Source organism: Eulemur rufifrons, chromosome 7, assembly GCF_041146395.1.
Source record: "Eulemur rufifrons isolate Redbay chromosome 7, OSU_ERuf_1, whole genome shotgun sequence".
Classification (NCBI taxonomy): Eukaryota; Metazoa; Chordata; class Mammalia; order Primates; family Lemuridae; genus Eulemur; species Eulemur rufifrons.
The window spans coordinates 8963784-8985211 of NC_090989.1; the positions used below are offsets into that span (position 1 = coordinate 8963784).

General features: G+C 44.4%; 1 protein-coding gene across 1 annotated transcript in view; it reads right to left on the reverse strand.

The window, feature by feature from the left end:
* DOP1B (DOP1 leucine zipper like protein B) overlaps positions 1 to 21428 on the reverse strand; it is a 112085-nt gene that overhangs the window by 74961 nt on the left and 15696 nt on the right. Inside the window, exon 3 of the mRNA XM_069474961.1 lies at positions 9 to 190. Within this exon, the coding sequence (XP_069331062.1) occupies positions 9 to 190 (182 nt within the window). The remainder of the gene's footprint in view (positions 1 to 8; positions 191 to 21428) is intronic.

The following is a 21428-nucleotide window of genomic DNA, read 5'->3' on the forward strand; positions in this document are numbered from 1 at the left end:
AACTGTACCTGTAGAGGAACAGGTCCTTGGCCAGCCATTTGGTCCCCACAATCTTAAAGATAATCTCGTAGGTTTCTAAGGCTTTTAAGTGCACGCCACTGGGCAGAGCAGGATGCAAACACTGAGCTAGTCTCTTGCTGATGATAAGCCGTCTGGGCAACAGGGAATATCTCAGGTTACTCTGCAGAGCCTGTAAGACAAGAGGAAAACACACGAGGAAGAAGGCAGCGACACAGATAGTGGAGAGTGAATCTGCCGAGGTCAGGATGACCACGATCAGGCCCCGGCGTGGCTGTACGAAAGACAAGAGTACAGAGGGACTGCACGTGGAGGGTGAGGGAGCTCAGGAACTTTCACCCCAAAATATGACTCCCTGATACAAAGAGTATTTTGAATGGCAGGCCCCTCGAGATCCACAAAGCATTAGAGGGGCCTTTCCCTCTATCTGCATGAACAGGGATTGAGGTGCAGAAGATCAAAGGGGGCAACTGACTTCCTTTCCTCTTCCTGTTATCTCAATATATTGCAGGATGGAACCAGAACTGGCCCAAATCAGTTAAAACAATATCTGTCTCTCCGGTTATCTGTTTCCCCATCCATTCATCCTCCCTAGCAACCATTTATCCCCCTAAACAGAATTACCTACGCTCCTCATTTTCCCCCTCCCGTCTAAAAGGCTTATATAAAAATATCTGAACTTCAATGGGATATTGAGTAATCACTCTGTGATTCTTCCCATGAGTATGGTAAATAAACCCTTCTCTTATTAATCTGTCTTAATTGAGAGTTGATAATTTCAGGAAACTTTCCAGGGAAGGGGCAAGTTTCCCCTTACCCCTCTGAGGGCCTGGGGAAGCCCCCCAGCAATGCAGGAAACGAAGCAGGCACCAGAGTGACCTTGTCACTACCCAGCCAGCTTCTTGGTCACACCTCGGAACCCATGCAGAGGTGAGGGCTGTGTGCTTCTCTATCTTGGGAAGCCAGCCATGTACACACGAGACTAAGCAGAACACAGGTCATTTATCAGGGTAGGTGACCTCCGGTCCCTAAAGACCCTTGTTTGTGTGCCATGGAATCCCCTGGATTTTTGTTCGAGGAGAGAATGAGGTCTGAACTATCACCTTGTCCTCCCAGCTCAGCTTCACAGCCAGGTGGCTCTGAGTTGGGGCTCACCCAGAAGACAGGGATTATGAGGTGGGGGACACTTCCAGGCCCCGACATCTGGCACCTCCACCAGTCTGAGATAGTGCCGGGAGGGACCTGTGTTTTGTGAACTAAACTAAAATCTTAAGCTCCCCTCCCAGCTGACTGAATGGACCCCTCTTAGCCAAGGGGATACCCTAGAACTGAGCTGTTGGCCATGAGAAGGAAGGCTAGACATGCCTCATCTTGCCCACCTCCCTTCTTATAGACATCCTTTGTAATGCATTAACAGGCCTAAGGCCATGCAAGACAGACCTGCAGGTCCTCAACATACAGAACAAATCACTTGAATCCGGGTCTACATCTGGTATATGTCTCTGGTGCTTGTCTCAGATTAACAGACTTCCTTATCTTAATTTAAAACATTACAAGCCTTTATACAAAGCTATATTTCTTTAACCAATTACAAATCAAAGATTCTTTAAACCCACCTATCACCTGTAAGCCGCCCCCGCCCTTGAGATGTCCTGCCTTTTTAGGCCAAACCAATTTACGCCTTTCAAGTATTGATTTATGACTTTACGTGTAATTCCCGTCTCCCTGAAATGTACAAAACCAAACTGTAACCCAGCCACAGTGAGTCCACTTGCTCAAGGCTTCTTGGGCGTGGCTCCAGGTCATGATCCTCAAATTTGGCTCAGAATAAACCTCTTTAAATTATTTTACAGAGTTTAGCTTCTTTTCCATTGTCAGTCCACAGGAGAAAAATGTCACCACCTGGCTGGGACAGAGCAACAGTACTCCGAGCTTGGCTTCTGTATGTAGGACACATGCCCCATCTGGGGGCCTCATCTGTGTGAAAGCGTCCTTGGGTACTTGTACCCAAGAAACACGGTCAGGAGTGTGAACAGATCAATGCTGTTCCTAATGACTTCATCTTATAACTCAGAGTGTCTGACATTATGGTGGCACGATCCACATAACCAGATCATTCACTTACACAAATATTTACTGAAAGCCTACAGGGTAAAGTCCACGCTTCTTAAAAGGTTATTCAAAGGCCTTCTTAGTATGGCTCCTGCCCACTTTGCCTCCAGTCTGTGGTTCCCGCCTGCCCCTCACCTGCACGCCCTTCCCATCTACCTTGCTACTTAGCTCAGCGTCCTCTCTCAAGGCAGGGACTATCTTATTCATCTCTGCTGTCTTCAGCACCTTGCACGATGTCTAAAACAGAAAGGACAGTGTGGAATAACACCCAAGACATCGCAATGCTAACTGCATTCTGCATTCCACCCAGGTGTCAGAAGTGCTGGCCCCTGGGCCCTATGACCCTAGCGCTATGACAGCTTTCCTCTTGTAGACAAAGAAAAGGATGCACTCAGGTTACGTAGGTGGTAAAGGGGAGGAAAACAAGAATATTTTTCTCCAGAAGCTTGTGGTCTAAATGAATTCAGTAAAACAACATCTTTTGTAAAAATCAGATATAAGTAGTGGTCATCAAGAAAAATCTTAAAACATTATTTACGAAGCATCTGATACCTTTAAAACAAAAGGGAAAGCCAACAAAACAATGTGGAAAAGGTGCTTATGTTCCAAAAAAAAAAAAAAAAGAAAAGAAAACCAACTGAGGAGAGGCCATTAAACTCACTGTCACAGAGGATGAGAACAGACTGACGGGCACAGCAGAGAGGGAATGAACGTGAGCGACACGCAGGAAACAGCGCATTTGGTCGTGGACGTTTTCAAACATACAGAAAAGCCAGCAGAACAGCCAGGCAACCATCTCCCAGCCTCAGTATCAACTCCTAGCCAGGCTTGAAGACGTGGCTCGCAGAAAACCATTCCTATGACTCTTGTGGCTTACTGACCATGTGACAATGGGCTTTCTCCATGGACTCAAGAGTACAACAGCTAAAAGCTGTCTGCCCCTGTAACGATTATTTTTATCAAGACAGAGTTTTCTCTTTTTTAAGTCACTACCAAATCTCATCCTTGCTCAATGCATTCTAAGGACTTCTGCTATTTGAGGTGCGAAAGATATTAAGTACTTCCTACGGGGGCATCCGGGATTCCTAAGTGTTTGTTTTCCTCAATCTGTGCACATGGCAGGATCCCATCATTCTGCCCTTTTGAACCCCGGCATGGCAATATGACTTGGCCAATGAGCTGAGTGGAATTATAGGAGTCACTTCTGGCACAGGCTATAGAAGCCAACTCAAAGCTCATACCGGCTCGGTGGCTCACACCTGTAATCCTAGCACTCTGGGAGGCTGAGCCAGGAGGATCGCGTGAGGCCAGGAGTTCGAGACTAGCTTGAACAAGAGACCCCGTCTCTACTAAAAATAGAAAAAAAATTAGCTGGGTGTGGTGGCACGCACCTGTAGTCCCAGCTACTTCACAGGCTGAGGCAGGAGGATCACTTGAGCCCAGGAGTTTGAAGCCGCAGTGAGCTATGATGACACCACTACACTCTACCCAGGGTGACAGAGTGAGACTCTGTCTCAAAAAAACCCCCAAAAAACAAAAACAAAACAAAAAAATCCAAAAAACAGCAAAACAAACAAACAAAATCACTTTTCTTTCTTCTGCCTCTAAGATCATGAAAACACAGGTTGAGAGGAAGCCCCTCCCTGCCCGGGTCCCTGAGAAATTTTAGAGAGCAGAAACCACTTGCTGCTCCAGTAAGCCAGAAATAAACCATGTTGTAAAAGTCACCAAGATTTGAGGAGGATTTGTCACCATGGCATAACCTTCCCTATCCTGATGATACGCCTCTTCGCCCATGCAATACAAGGAATCACAGCCACCCATTTCAAATAAATAGATCTGATTGCTACTTCCTCTCATTTACAGGTGTTACCCCACTTAATTCAATGTGAAAAAGACATAGAAAAAGAACGATAACCCAGAACTGAGGCTGTAACCAAGCAGCACAAGTCGAATGAACACGTTTGCTGTGTGTTACCAGTCACTCCAGGTGCACAAGGCACGAGTGAGACGGGGAATCAGTTCCTGCTGAAGGAAAGGTACACTGAAGATGAGGTCACACTGTTTACCGAGTGAGGCAAGCTGCAGTTGTCTTCCATTAAGACACAGCAAGAACACAGGGTATGAACAGACAGGACTTAGCAAAACGAAAAGACGCCCATCCTTTCTAATAGGAAAAATACAAATTAATACTACAGTGAAATACCATTTTCTTCACCTGTCAGATCGGCAAGTTTGATCAAAGCATACAAGTTCAGGCATAGAGCAGAGTGATCCAAAGACCAAGAACAAAGTTAATCAAACCCAGAGATCAGGATTAGGCCAGACAGAACCGCTGGACTGCTCCTTGGAAATGTCATGACACTGATCCACTGAGTGTCACTGTTATCACACAGTGATCGTGAGTGTTCACATACTTCACACGGAGCCCGGAGCTTAACAAGTGCTTCAAAACGGAGGCTGAACAAACAAAACTGAGGCCTGGTTTAAGTACGTGAGCTGAGAGGTCAGAGCCTCAAATTCCAGTTCTACCATTTTCCAGTTGGGTAAAGTATTTAACTTTTCTGGGCTGCAGTTCCATATGTACAAATGGGGGTCATGACACCTCACAAAGTTGCAAGCATCAAATGAGATTCCACATGTGAAGAATTTAGCATAATGCCTGGCACTAAGTAAGCAACCCACAAACGTGACCTCTTATTACAATGACAAATTAAAAAATAAGCACAGGATTTAAAGGTAGACACAAAATGTATTGCATTTTAAAGAATCAAACCCAACTGTTTACCAGTAATGCCCTTCATCGTCATAAAAGCAAACAAGGACAGTAGCTGAATGCATTGATGAGAAAGATTGAGAAATACATAGGATTAGAAAAAAAAAAAATCTTAAACTGTTATGTGTTTGGAGGTGAGATCACCTGCAGACCCAAAATATGGCAAGAATTCTAACAGATCCTGAAGTCAAGGAGGAAATTCACATATGATGAGAGGTGCAGTCGAAGAACCTCTAATGTCCTTTTAAGATGACAAAGGAAAATATAGTGATCAATATTTAAGATTAAAGGAAACAGCAAGTATTATTTCTTAAATGTCACTTCCTGAAAAGTTTCTAAAGAAACATTTAGCATGACACAAGATTGGAGATTAGAATCACCAGGTGAAAATGCTTCCCATTCAGAAGATGTGAAGCACTTCCGGAAACAAAAGGATTAGAGTCTAGTGCCCTAGACAGAGGTCCCTGTCCTGTAGGATGGAGTTAATCCATTCAGAAAATGGGGCAGTGGACCCTATTTAAAAACATTAGAAGGGCCAAAATCCTGAACACTGACAACACCAAATGCTGGTGAGGATGTGAGCATCAGGAACTCTCATTCATTGCTGGTGGGAATGTAAAATGGTGCAGCCACTTTGGAAGACAGTTTGGCAGTTTCTTACAAAACTAGACATACTGACATACCCTTACCAAATAATCTACCAATGCGCTCACTGGTATTGACCCAAAGGAGGTGAAAACTTACGTCCAGGCAAAAACCTGCATATGGATGTTTATATGTTTATAGAAGCTTTCGTCACACTTGCCAAAACTAGGAAGCAACCAAAATGCCCTTCAGTAGGTGAATGGAAAAACAAATTGTGGTACGTCCAGGCAATGGAATACTACTCAGCACTAAAGAGAAATGAGCTATGGGGCCATGAAAAGATATGGAGGACACTTAAACAAATATTAAGTGAAAGACGACAATCTTGAAAAGGCAGCATACTGTACAATTCCAGCAAAATGACATTCTGGAAAAGGCAAAACTATGCAGACAGTAAAAAGATCAGTGGTTGCCAGGGCCTAGGGAGGAAGAGGGATGAATAGGTGGAGACCGGGATTTCTAGGGCAGTGGAACTACTCTGTATGATAGCACCATGGTGGATACACATCAGCACACACTTGTCCAAGCTCAGAGAACATACAACACCAAGAGTGAGCCCTAGCGTAAACTATGGTCTCCAGGTGACAATGATGTGTCAACGTGGATGTACCACTCTTGTGGGGGCTGCTGATAATGGGGGAGGCTGTGCATGTGTTGGGGCAGGGGTATATCTCTACCTTTCTCTCAATTTTGCTATGAACCTAAAACACTGCTCTAAAATAAATAAATAAATAAAAAACCCCACCTTCTGGGTAACTGGGACTAAGCAGCCTCCCCAAACCATGCTTGAGGGGGGCACAGCCTGCCACTTGGTGCCACTAAGGAGGCAGCACTGTCCTTTCATGACCCCTGCCCTCTGTGCAGAGGCTCAGGGGTGAGCCCAGCAGAGAAGGAAGAATGAGTTGCCTTGGTCAGCAGTGAAGGCCACCACGGAGGTTCCCACAATTCTATCTTTACCAGACTTTTCCATGATGCCCTTTGGTCTCCCTGAGGACTGGCACCAGCCACAAGAGGAACATCTCCATGTTTTTAGGGCAAACTTCTCTGATGGATGCTGACAGGGTACAGGAAATGCTACCCCAAAATACGGCACCTGGGGAACTGAGAAAACAGCAAAAGCAGGAAGGCTACTCTCACCCTCCCCAGACCCTGAAGCAGTTCACAAATCTAGGAAGGTCACTCTCTGGCTTTCTCTCTTCCTCTCCCCTGAGAACCCTGTGACAGGCGTCTTGCCATTTACCCAGAGGGAAGGAAATGTCACCAAGAAGAATATGAACAAATAGGCCTTGCTAAGCTCCCCCCAGAGTCTTACCATGAGATCATAGTCCTCTGCCCAATCACACTTCTGCATGACTGTCCACTCTTCCCCAAGCCTCAGCATAAAAACACACAGGTTTCCCTGGTTCTTGCGGTCTTTGTTTCAGAATCCTCCCACATCATGTAAAACTTATATTAAATAAATTTGTGTGCTTTTCCCTCGTTAACCTGCCTTTTGTTATAGGAGTCTCAGCTATGAACCTTATAATGGATGAGGAAAAGATGACTTCTTGATCCTGAAGCTCCTCTACATGTGAGCTGCCACCTCCAATGACCTTGGACAGGAGCAGAGGTGCCTGAATAGCACGGCCAGCCACATTCAGGCTCCCGAGGACATGTCCCAGCAGGACCCTGGGGGTTTCCGCTGTACCCTCTCTTCGAGGTGAGATCAAGCCTGGTGCCTGTAGCTGCTGCTGCTTTTGTAAAAGAGAATGTTCTACTTGGAGCAGCTGGTGGGAGAGTAATTGGTGCCGCCACTATGCAAGACAGAGTAATGGCTCCTCAAATAATTAAACTTTTATATGTTTATCAAATTACCATATGAGCCAGGAATTCCACTTCTGGGTACATAACCCAAAAGAACTGAAAGCAGGAACTTGAACAGATACTTGTACACTTGTGTTCATAGCAGCACTACTCACAATAGCCAAAGGTGAAAGCAACTGATGGATACATGGATATGCAACATGTGGTGCATCCATACAATGGAAGTTTTCAGCCTTAAGAAGAAATAAAATTGACACATGCTACACCATAGATGAACCTTAAGGACGTTACACTAAATGAAATAAGCCAGTCAAAAAGGACAAATGCAAGAATCCACTTTCAGAGGTCTCTAGAGTAGTCACGTTCACAGACAGGAAGTAGATGGTAGGTGCGAGAGGCTGGGGGAGGGGAATGAGGAGTGTTTAATTGGGACAGACTTTCAGCTTGGGATGATGAAAAATTGTGGAGATGGACGGTGGTGCACACTGTGAATGTACACATAATGCCACTGAACTGTACACTTAAAATTGGTTAAGATGGTAAACTTCAGGTTATGTATATTTTACCACGATTAAAAAAAAGAAAAAGAAAGAAACGATGCTGTGTTTCGCAGCAATCACTCCAGCTGGTTAACACCACAAGAACCATGAGCTCTTGAGCGCTGTTCACATGCCGGCCCCTTCCCAGACCGACCTGACGGAGAGCATTGGGAAAGCCCTGGACTTGGTCCAGCTGTCCTGGGAGTGAGCTCCCAACCTCTGATTAGCACAATAACCACCTTCTAGGGCTTGCAAACTCCTGATTTCCTCTTCAGGGGGTACGTATGTGTCCTTGAGCCATGGATTAGTAAATTCAGTTTGGTTTTTTGTTTGTTTTGGTTTTTTCCCAGTTTGTTTTTTAAAGTTCTGGTGGGTTTTGTCTTATTCTTTGACAGTGTCTTCACATTTTGCCCAATGACAGGCCCCAGCTCCCATCTGGCAACTCGGCTGACACTATAACCCACTAAACCCGGCTAAAAAACTCCAAGATATGATGTATTTGGATGCCAAGAAGGGAGCCCCTAGCTCATAGGGCCAACTCTCAAATTCCTTCCTGACTCACACCCAGGAGGACAAACCAAGATCTCCTGTCCTCATGGCCAGTCTTGTGACTTTTTCTTCTTTGAGCTAAAACAGGGCCACGTGTGAATAACAAGACCTTGTCCTTCCCAAAACCTTCGCTCACTCTCCTCTCTCCCCCAGCTGGCCGAGAGCTGCCACAACTGGAATCACCGGTGGGACAAGCCACTGTCACTCTGCCTGTCTTGCTTCCCTTCTCTGCCCAGGCATTTTGCTTTGGCAAGAAACTTCTCCAGCGAGAAACACTCAGCAAACGTTTCTGGGGCAATTTCGTTGTCCAGAAACCCAAACTGGCTCGCTAGGAAGCTTAATATATGCAGTTTATGGGAAACGTTCTTTTATAACAATAGAATAAGTATCTCAGAGAAACAGATGAACTGGGAAGGAAAAATGGCCATGTTTTCAAAATCACTTTTTAAAGTGATAAAAATAAAGGAAACACTATGATTAAACAGGAAATTAAACTTCCTTATTTATTTCACTCAGGAACTATTCTAAGAGCATTCCTTGAGCTATAATCAGGATATAATTAACAATATTTTTTACCTCATTATATTTATAGACTCAGCAGGTTGACCTTAAAGCAAAGTAATAAAAGTATAAAATATGAGTCTGAAAAAAGGGTTCAAGCTACATCCGAGCTTCATTAATAGAGACCAGGAAGTGTCTCACTTTGCTCCACCCAAGAAAGTACCTGTTTCACTTTGTTTTCCTTTGACTTTACGTGATGTGACACCCTGGTATCTCCCGGACTACCAGCAGGTTTAGAAAGGTTCTATGCAGGAAACACGATGAAAAATTCCAAAAGGCCACACCACAGACTCAAAAGGCAACTTAATACACTTAAAAATGGTTACATTTTATGTTATGTATATTTCACCAAAGTTAAAAATGTTTTTAAAAAGGTAACTTAACAATATGGGTGCGGAGTGGGTAGAGTTATATTTAAAAAATGCTTTATTTGGCCCGTAAGATAAAAATTTTAAATGTTTCCTTTAAAAGTTCCTGGAAGAGACCGTCCAAACCTGCTCTTGCAGGAGTGACCGTGCTGACTGCGGAATACCAGATGTCTTTGTCTATACAGAAATGTAAGCCAGCCAATTTAAAAGCATGTCTCTCATCAAGCAAATGAGGAACTGCATTTATCATGGGGAGATACCAGCGTCTTCCTTCTGGAAGTCGGTCATCTTTATAAGGATGTTCGTTTTATGTCACAAAAAGGAAGCTGTGAGGCGGCACGGTTAGTGAGACTGGCCAGATGGCATGAGCCTGAACACTCAGTTAAGTACTTGCCAAGGGACACCAACAGTGCCCTTTAGACAGAATGAAAACAGATCACTGAGCAATAACAAAGTGACCAGGACTGCCCACATTAAAGCAGGGCAAGTGCTGATGGTGCAGAGCGTCGTACCTTACGTGAATGGCAGTGACCTGGTCACTCTGCCAGCATGGGTGGCAAGGGATAAGCTGGGAAACAGGCACATTAGCAAGACCCCCAAGAGTCATCTCAGGGAGTAGGGATCCCACAGGTAGCCAGGGAGGTTGTCTTTGTTTCGTTGGCAGAGTGACACTGTTAAACCTTTCATGTAAACAAGGAGCTTCCTTTTCAAAAAGGTCACCAGCTGAAATAGTACTGCACTGTATTTATATTGAGTAAGCCGAACCCTCACCGGGCAACGCACCCAATTAATCAGCCCGCAGCCTGGCTTGCCGCACCCACATCCCACATTCCCAGCCTCCAATAAAGCCAGTAGCAAGGAACGGGACACACAGGTTAACTCCACCTTCTGTATCAGGGAGACGCATTAGAATATGCATTTTTTAAAAACATTTCTTAAAATTACCATGCTGCTTGGGTAGGAGTATAACTAAAGGCTGAGCATGTATACCACTACAGATTTTAGTTTTTTAATTTAAAAAGTTTTTTTTTTCTGCTCTTTTATTTTAAATTTTTTTGCCATCTGGGAAACAGGGACTCCAGAGAAATGAGGTCAGTACTTTCACTACTAGTGGTTTTAAAAGAAACTGTCAGAAAGGTGGAAGCAGCCAGCTCTTCCGACCAGGGCTGGGAGGCAGAGCACAGCGGGCGTCTGTCTGTGGCTGGTGGCATCGCTGAAGCCCAGGGCCTGGGCCTTGGCAGCTCAACTCGTTTTTATTTGTTTCCCAACGCTGGCTCTGTCGTGGAGGGAATGCTTTGCTGGTCTAACTCCTACAACAAGCTCAGAAACTCAATGGGAAACGTGAGACAACACGTGCTCTGGGTCTGCTGGGCCCGGGTCCGAGTCAGGGATCCACCTCTCATCAGCTCGCCAGCCTGTCACAAGTTACCTGACGGCTCCGAGGCTCTGTTTTCTCACCATTATTTTCAAACCTGTAATATTCCAAAGTCAGTGCCATTTACTCCCTTTTACTGATGAAGAAACCGGAGCTCAGAGGTTTGCTGGAGGTGTACAGAGAGTATTTCAGGTGCCACCGCGAGGCCCACACTCCAGGGGCGAGGGGGGGATGTGTGTGGACGTCGGGGAAGGCTGAGGACGTGCCGTGCCTGGAGAAAGAATGAAATGAAGGTCTGGAGACAAGGAAAGCATGCAGAGGCATGACAGCTGTCTGAAGTTTCTGTGTGGGAAGATGGGAAAACAGGTGTCAGTGGCAAGACTGAGAGTCTTTAAGAATCTAACTGTTGTAATAAACTCAGAAGGGGAAAAGTGAGGAGCAGTATTTGCATGTGTGCGGTGGGTGCCTGCTGTGAGGCAGTGATGCTTTTGTTGCCTTGGGTTTTAAGAAAGTACTTTTCTGATCTACCATGCAGATTCCTGAGTCATCTTAACCAAGAGACTGGGAGTACCCTGAGAGCTGACAGGCATATTATGGGGCTAACAAAGAAATCACTCCATTTTGGGGTCCTAAAGCTAACAGGCTCAGAAGTGATGACAAATGGTGGGAGGAGGCTGAGGCACCTGAGTTCTGTGGCAAACCATAGGAAAAGAAAGAGAGGATGTGGGACAAACTCTCCCTTGGGAACACACTCTGGAGTATAACTGACACAGAGAACAGTGAAATACTTAAGAATTTATAATCACAAACCAGAAGATCAAATAATAGTAATCATACCATTATATTAGGCCATTAAATATGAAATGTCCAATCTCAAACCAAAAGTGTAGTTTATTATACCAAATGAGAAGCAGTGCAATTAATCAGAGTATGCGCCTAAACTATTAACACAGTTTTGCCATCTTAATGGTAGCTTGTTTATGCCAGCTGTGAAGAAGCCTGGAGAGCAAGTGGCAATGAAATCTCAAAAGGTGTTTTGAACAGCTTGTTGAGAATTGAATATTTTTCAATTCAATTCAATTCAATTTCTCAGTGGTCCAAAGTGGAAGTCGAAGAAGTGGTAGTCAGCTGGTGCAAGGTCTGGTGAAAATGGTGGATGACAGAGTTTTTAAGTCCAGCCTCTGTACTTTGAGTAGAGTTTTTTGTGCAACATGTGGTTGAGCATTGTCTTGCAAGAGGATTGGCCTGTGTCTATTGATCAATCTTCGCTGTTTAGTCTCAAGCATCCTCATCATTTCGTCCAACTGGTTGCAGTAGACATCCACTATAATCGACTGACCAGGTTTCATGAAGCTGTTGTGGATAATACCAGTGCTGGACCACTAAACACATACCATTAGCTGTTTTTGGTGAATACTTGGTTTTGGACTGTGTTTCAGCACTTCCTCTTTATCCAAACATTGTGCCAAACATTTGTGATTGCCAAAAAGAATCCATTTTTCATCACATGTAATAATACAGTGTAGAAATGGTTTGCCTTTATGTTATGACAACAAAGAAAGGCAAGATTCAGGACTATTTCTCTTCTAATGCTCATTTAATTCATGTGGAACCCATCTATCCAGCTTCTTTACCTTGCCCGTTTGTTTCAAATGGTCCAACATTGTTGGAATAGTAATGTCAAACCTTGCTGCTAATTCACACAGTGGTTGAGATGGATTTGCTTCACTACAGCTTTCAGCTCATCATTATCCACCTTGGTCTCAGGTTGCCCATGTGGCTCATTTTCAAGATTAAAATTACCAGAATGGAACCTGTCAAACCACTGACATACTGTGTGTTCATTAGCCACATCCCAAACATTTCATTGATATTTTGAGCTGTCTGTGCTGGATTGGTTCCATAACAGAACTCATATTTGAAAATAACTCAAAATTTTGACTTATCCATGGTCTCACAAAAATTGCTCTAAAAAAATCTGAAAGCTAATCACAAGTCAAACTGTGCGTTTGAAAGAATGAGGACGTACTTTCACAATAAAAATGAGAGTTAAATGTCAAAGTGAAATGTCAGAGATATCAACTGTCAAACTTAGTACTTAAGGAAATTGGACATTTCATACTTAATAACCTAAAGTGATGTGGCATCTGAAAATGTTATTTTTCTACTTTTTAAACATTTTAATCCACATATGAATGATATACTTCACAAAAAAACAACAAAGCTTATATGGAAGCTAACTTGTTAAAGTCCGAGATAGAAGAAAGAACATCTTGGGGACAGAGTCTCATGAGAAATCTCATACAGGCTTCAGTCCCAAAAGTTCTACTGGTAGAACTTAATATTTTTCAAAAATCACTCCCAGAAGAACAGAACTGGCACGCTCTGATGAGAGTAGACGTTATCTCTTCCTCCACAAGGCCTTCTTTTAGAGATCTCCAGAGTGGCACTTGCTGATCCTCAGTGCTAGACAGAATGGGTTCCGAGGTGGCTTCCCAGAGTGCTCTGGTTCCCCCCAGCCCACAAGAGCCTCCTGCACCTGAAACACACATGGGCCACACCTGGGCCTGAGTGCTAGGAATGCACTTCAGAGACTCAAGCTGGGGGGTGAGGAACACAGCTCTCCATGGCGGGCGCACCACCTGTTCAGTTTGATCTGAGTCCCATCTGTGGTTTTCCTCTGCTTCCCTGTCCCTAACACAAGCTACCGGCACAGATGCAGGAGACGGTTAAAGAACCAGCCTTGGCAGTTGGGTGGGAAGGGGCCATGAGCAACGCACACAGGAAGCATGACGACAGCATGAAAGCCTGGTGTTCTCCAGACAAATTTAAGCACAAAGCTGACTCCTTTCTCCAAAAAGCCAGCAGCTACACAGCTCAGTCCCGGGACACTCAAAACAAAGAGTCAGAGCGCTGTGGCTGGCAGAGAGGAGGCAGGTGCTGGTGGAACATGACCTCCTCAGAAACGCAAGGAAGGTTCTGTACTTAGAATACAGCCTCTGCGATGGGGAGAGAGAGAGTCCTCTGCAACTGCTCCGTCAGAGCCACAGTCCCAGCCAGCAACCACTTCACTGCAGATGGCAAGGCCACGGGTTGGCAGAGAACATCTGCATCTTCTAAGGACTCACAAATACCTTGACTGTCAACAGACAAGTATGTCTGCATCAGCCCACAGAGGAAACAGGCTCTGGCTCCGAAGGACTAAAGGTGGTCTGGGGTGGCAGGCTCAGTTAAGACACAATCTTGGCTGTAATGAACAGACTATCCAGCTACTCAGGTTTGCATGAAGAAAATGTATTGCCTCACAAAACCAAAGTCTAGAGCAGCAGTTCTCAACTGGGAAGTTTTGCCCCCAGGGGACATTTGGCAATGTCTGGCAACATTTCTAGCTGTTACAAATTGGGGTGGGGAAAGGGGTGCTACTGGCTTCTAGAGGACAGAGGTCAGAGAGGCCAGGATACTAATAAACATCCTACAGAGAGCCAGGAGTGGTGGTGCGTGCCTACAGTCCCAGCCACTCACTGGGGAGGCTGAGGCAGGAGGATCATCTAAGCCCAGGAGTTAGAGGGTGCAGTGAGCTATGATCGCACCTATGAATAGCCACTGCGCTCCAGGCTGGGCAACACAGCAAGACCCTGTCTCTGCAAGCAAACAAACAAACTATAGTACACAGGCCAGCACCCCCACCTAGGATGTCCACCATGCCAAGGCTGAGAAACCCTGGTCTAGAGGAGCTCATTTCTGTGTTTGGCACATGCAAGGGCTCAATGACATCCTCCAAGGACCCAGGCTTTCTGGTGCCTATGAAGCTGCCAATGGTGAGTGGACTCTAACCTGTCACCTGTTTTTTCCTGTCATGGCAGTGTTTGAGCCTTTCATGTTTCTCTACATTACAGGAAACCCTTTTCAGAAGCCTTCCTGCCATCATCTCATGGGTCAGAGAAGGTCACGTGCCCAAATCTAAATTAATCCCTTGCACAGAGAACAGAATTTCTAGGATTAAGTCCTAGGACAATAATACTTATTGCTGGGGCCCCCATCCTGGAGCACTGTGCCACCTGATCCCTAAACACAACTGGGGTGCTTTTGGCAAAGAACAGGCGCATCTGCCCCAGTCTCAGAAATTAGTGGTGAGCTCATGAACATGAACATGATCCAATTCCAAGCTCAGTGCTCCTGCCTGTATTGCACAACTTCTGAACCAGGTTATCTTCCACCATATTTACTTCCCAGGCACATCTCAGCCATTGGGAGAATCTGGCCTAGGTACATAATCACCACAAACAAGCGATATGGAATAATATGTAATATGTAAGGCAGAACTATGTTGCTTGGAAAAAAGCAATTCAACACTTTACACGTTGATCAGGTAAAGAAATGACAACCCTTTCTTGCCATATAAAGATAAGTAGTTATTATTAAAGTTAGTAACTAAAGAATAAACTGGGCTGGCGTCTGTAATCCTAGCACTCTCAGAGGCCGAAACAGGAGGAACCCTCAAGCTCAGGAGTTCAAGACCAGCCTGAGCAAGAGTGAGACCAGCCATCTCTATTAAAAATAGAAAACTTAGCCAGGCGTGGTGGTGTGTGCCTGTAGTCCCAGCTACCCAGGAGGCTGAGGCAGGAGGATCGCTTGACCCAGGAGTTTGAGGTTGCAGTGAGCTATGAAGACACCACTGTACTCTAGCATGGGCAACAGCGATACTCTTGTCTCAAAAAAAAAAAAAAAAAAGAATAAACTGATCCTTAATGAGACAAGCAATAGAGGGGGGCCTGCAGGGCTGAGATAATGGTGAAACACTATTATGGTTAGTGTTCCTGTTACAGTTAGTGCGTGCCAGGTAGGGGCCCTTCTTCTGAAGTCAGGGTTGTGCTGGGCTGTGGCTGCTAGGCCAGACTTTTTTCAGTCTCTCTTGAAGGTGTGAGTGGTTGTAGCACGTGCCATTAGGCCTGGCCTGTTAAAATCTCCCCATGCAAGCTTCTCTGTGTTCTTTCTTCCTGGGGATGGAATGGCAACAAACAGAGCAATTCTGAAAGGCATGTATTAAAGATGGCAGAATCCTGGCTTGAGTTTCTAGAATGACCATATGGAAGAGAGCTGCCCACCAATCTGGAACACCATGCTTAACTGACACATGTGTGAGAAATATACTTCTAATGGTAGCACTAATTTCTGGACTTGTTACTGCAGCCCGCATTACTATAACTAACACATTAACTGCCCTGTGAGTTGTATTTAACTCACACTAGTTTTGCGCCCAGGGCCTTGTGATACATATGTAACTCACCTCTCTTCACCTTGGGAGCTGTGTGAACTATTTTTCAAGTGCATATAACTCACACACAGGGAACAATAAAAAATAACAAATTTTTCATGAAATTAGAAAGGATCATTTTGTTTTTGAAGTTTTTATTTTTGTAATAAAACACTGAGGCCCCAGGGAAATTTTTTTTTTCTAGTGGGACAGTCAATGTATTAATCCTGATAATAACATAATTATTTAACACTGTTCTAGAATATGCTAGTAAAATATTAGGAAAAACCATACAAATTCAGTATTGGTTGATAGTATGCCTGTCTACCTGAACATCTCAAAAACAATCAGCAGAGAAAACTTGGAAAAAATTCACTAAGATGGCCAGTTCCCAAATGCCATAAGTTGATAGTTTCCTACACACCATCAGTAAGTTATATCATAGTGGAAAATAATCCTATCCACACAGCAAAAACACATGTATAAAACACTTAATACATTTAAGGAACAGGAATGACTTATGCAAGAAGAACAATTAAATTCTTAGGGACATAAATGAATACTTTTTAATCAATGAAGAGAACCACCACATTTGTATGTGGAGGGCACCAACTGTGTAAAGATGTAGCTTTTTCTCAGAATAATCTATAATTGTTACCTAATATCAATGATTCCCCCCAAAAAGCTTTTGTTTTTGAGACAGGCTTTTGCTCTATCACCCAGCTAGAGTGCAGTGGCCTCATTATAGCTCACTGTAGTCTGAAGAGATCCTCCTGCCTCAGCCTCCCAAGTAGCTGAGACGACAAGCATGCACCACCAGACCTGGCTAATTTTTCTTTTTTTTTTTTTGTAGAAATGAGGTCTTGCTCAGGCTGGTCTTAAACTCCTAGCCTCAAGAAATCCTCCTGCCTTGGCTTCCCAAAGTCCTAAGATTATGGTGTGAGCCATCTCGCAAGGCCCCAAAATGTTTTTTAACTTTACAAATGTTTCTAAAGTTCCCAACTAGGGAACAGCAGGAAAATTCAGAAACAAAAGAGTGACTACGGCGGGGTAGAGAACATGGTCCTGCCCGATAAATACACGATGAAGTCCAGCAGCCAACAGGCTATAGCTCTGGCATCAGCATAGGCCAATGAGTAGAACAAAATAAAGTCCAGCACAGACCCATGTATCTGAGGGTTTAACTGTATGTCCACCGATATGACAACTTCGTCTCTTGCAATTTATCTCAACGAAAACAGCCATGTGCATGAAAATGTTCATCAAAGCTTTATTTAGAATCGCGAAAAACTAGAAATAAACTAGTCCAACAATAAAAGGCTTTGAGATCTTGTCCACTCCCTATACATCCCCCCCATCCCTTTCTCTCTCTCTCTGTCTCTCTCTCACACATACATACACACACACTGAGAGAGCTATACACAAACTGCTTAACCAGCCCTTTTTTTTTGCCCCTTTATTTTATCATGAGCATTGTTGCATGTTAGTAACTACAAATCTACTTCGTGCCAATGGCTGCGTATGCCACTGTATTGCTGCTTTGTGAATTACTTCATGACCACTTCCCTGCTGATGGTGGTCACTTCCAATTTTTTGCTATCACACACAATGAAACAGTGTCTTATAGTTATCTTTGTGTTGTATATCTATGGGATTAAAACAAATTTACAATGTCCATGTGTAAACTTTTTAATCATTTGTCATTTGGGAAATGCAAAAGCCACAGTGAGCTACCACTATACTCTCATTAAAATGCCAGAAATCCAAAAGACTGACCATACCAAGTGTTGGCAAGGATAGGGAAGAAACAGAGCCCTCATATACTGCGGTGGGAACGTAAAATGATACAACTGCTTTGGAAGACAGTTTGGCAGTTTCTTAAAAAATTAATCGTATCTGTATTGGAAGTAAGCCCCACGTCCCTTAACAGGGAAATGGATAAACAAACTGATGTATATCTTTAGATATGAGGATTTCTTGAATAAATAAAAATATAAAATAGTAAAATTGGGTATATCCATGGAATCTTACTCAGCAGTGAAAAAGAATGAACTATCAATATGCACAATGACTGTCATTGTGACTGCACAATGACCGCAGATGACTGTCAACATAGCTTTGCTGCGTGGAAGGAGCCAGACCAGAGGAGAGAAGAGTGTGCCAATACTGTTGGATTCCACTTACATAAAATTTTAGAAAATGCAAACTGATCGCTGGCGATAGAAAGCAGGTCAGTAGTTGTCTGGGCCTGGGGGAGGGAGCAAGAGGGGAGAGAAGGGCACGAGGACACTCCTGGGGGTGACAGAGACATGTTCATTCTCTTGATTGTGGGGATGGTTTCACAGGGATAAACATGTCAAAACTCATCGAATTATGCACTTTATCTATTTTTTTAAGCATGAAATGAAGTTTATTGAGGAAGGACAAGATAGGTTCACAGAGCAAGAGCAAGATAAATTCTCCATAGATGATGAACAGACCCCCACCCCTGGTTGTAACAAAAAGGCCAAATTATACACTTTAAAGACATGCAGTTTATCATATGTCAATAAAGCTGGGAAAAAGAAAAGAAAAAGACTACTTTAAAAAGATAAGTAAATGGCAATGCCTATGTTTGGCTCAAACACAAGCTTGAATGTTGTTATTCACATTCGGACAGTTGTCTTTTTTGAAAAATAGCCAAGTTTAATGTAGTTCCTTCTGTATTAGTCTCCTGGGGCTGCCCTAACAAAATACCAGAGTGGGTGGCTTAAACAACAGAAATTTGCTTCTCACAGTTCTGGAGGCTGGAAGTCCATAATCAAGGGACCAGCCGATTCAGTTTTCTTCCTGGCTTGCAGACACTCGCCTTCTCACCGTGTCTTCACATGGCTGCGGGTGAGGGGTGTTTCTCTCTTCCGTTTCTTATAAGGCCACGGTCCTATCCAATGGGGGCCCCCAACCTCACGACCTCATTTAACCTAAATAACCTGGTAAAGACCTCATCTCCAGACACAGCCACACCAGGGGTTAAAGCTTCAACACATGAGTTTGGGGGAGACACAGTTCATAGCACCTTCCATACCAAGGCCTCACATGAGGTTTCTCGCCTCTTAACTTTCTGGGCAGAATTTACACAACGTAAGTGGATCACAAACCCTTTTCCTTATGCATAAACTCAATTCCGCTAGGTGAGCTTTTGATCATTAGATTACTAGATGTTTTAGTCCGTTTTCCATTGCTTATAACAGAATACCTAAAAATGGGTAATTTATAAAGAAAAGGAATTTCTTATAGTTATGAAGACTGGGAATTCCAAGGTCAAGGGGCTATACCTAGAGAAAATCTTCCTGCTGGTGGGGACTCTCTGCAGAGCCCTGAGGCAGCGCAGGTGATCACAGTGGTGAGGGGCTGAGTTTGCTAACGTGCTAGGTCTTTCTTCCTCTTCTTACAAAGCCACCAGGTCCCTTCCCATGATAACCCAGTAATCCATTAATGGGTAATCCATGAGTGGATTAACCCACTCCTGAGGGCAGAGCTGTCATGACCCAATCACTTCTTAAAGGCCCCACCCTCTCAATACTGTCACACTGGGGGTTAAGTTTCAACGAGTTTTAGAAGAGACTCCAAACCATAGCACTGGAGGAATAATTTATTTGTCCAAATTTGGACTATTGTCATCCTTCCAGCACACCTGAAAGGAAGAATGGCAAAAAATGTTCTTTCACTACAAGAAAAAATAGACTATCCTAGCTACAAAGTTCAATATTGAAAAGTATATCAGACTACTTTTAGCAAACAGAAACGCTCTTTTCAAAAAGACCATCTCAACCTTACAGTGACTGAGTGTCTCAGGCTGAGGCTGCCAGAACAAGCCTGATCAGCAACACTCTTGCAGATTCTCAGCTCCTTCGCATAACCTAGGGTAGAGTACAAAGCCATAATGTCATCAGAGCCCCAAAACGTCACCCACAACTGAAAAGTGGCAAAGGATTCAGCAGCCTTTGCCACACATTAGAAATGGCAGTTAGACCTGCATCTTCTAAATTCTGGTGCCAAGAACATCAGAACATTGCCAGAAACAAATGGAGTCTGTGCTGACCCCTCTGCTGCAGAGGTACTGGACCTACTTTATTTGAAAGGGAAGCGAGTCAATACTTGCCAAAAACAGCATCCTTTCAATTTGGTCTCTTCCCAGAAGGCAATTCAGGCACTTGTCTTCTCACCCTGACCCCAGCACTCCACTATCTGACAACTTCTACCCTCCAGGCCACAGCCATGGAGGTCATCAGAAGGTTGCTGGCAAATGGCTAAAATAATAGCCCTGAACCTAGTGCCATACTCTACAGATGGGGCCCTATAGGTGAGACCACAAGATGAACACAGGCATCCTGTAGGCCGAGAAGTGCACTGCATAAATGAGGAGGTTGAGCGGGGCTCATGGCTCTACCCCAGGCCATTCACCATCCAGGGTCTGGCCAGGAGGGACGCAGAGCGCTGAGCGAACCGTGGTGGCAGTACCGGGACTCAGGCAGGGGAGGAAAGGACCACTGGGGTGGGCAAGTAGGACACCCTCCCATCCCCCATGAAGCAGCTGGCGCAGAGCTCCTGCAGCACAGGGCAAGGGGCACAAATCATCAGAAAAGCTGCCCTGACTCAGAAGATCTGGTCACATCATCGTGTCACTACACATATGAGAACTGAGGTTCTTCACGATGTTCCTGGCAGTGAAAAAGGTTAAAAAAATAACACTTACTCTACTCTTCCATAAGAGCTCCATAAAACCATCTGGGTTTCCATTAGAAATTAGCTTTTTAAAAAAGTTGATCTAGTTATCTGTGGAGAAGCAATGTGTCCTTCATCATGAGACCTTGCTTGGGTTGAACTGTGTCCCCCTCGAATTCTTTATGACTGTATTTGGAAATGAGGTCTTTAAAGAGGAGCTAAGGTAGAATGAGGCCATTAGGGTGGGCCCTAATCCGATCTGACTGGTGTCCTTATGAGAGGAGATGTGGACGTAGACACACAGAGGGACAACCACGTGAAGACACAAGGAGAAGATGGCATCTCTAAGCCAAGGAGACAGGCTTTGGAAGGAACCACACCTGCTGACACCTTGATTTTGGACTTCTGGCCTCTAGAACTGTGAAAAACAAATTTCTGTTGTTTAATCCACCCTGGGTAGGCCCAGTGGCTAAGCCTATGGTCCCAGCTGTTGGGTAGGCTAAAGCAGGAGGATCACTTGAGCCCAGGAGTTCGAGGCTGCAGTGAGCTATGATTGCACCACTACACTCCAGCCTGGGCTGTCAGAGCGAGACCCCAGAATCTAAAAAAGAAAAAAATGAAAACAAACCCCACCCTGTCTGTGGTATTGTTATGGCAGCCCTAGCAGACTAGCACAGATGCCAAACTGAAGCAGCTTCATGTGAACGAATATTACCAACAGAGA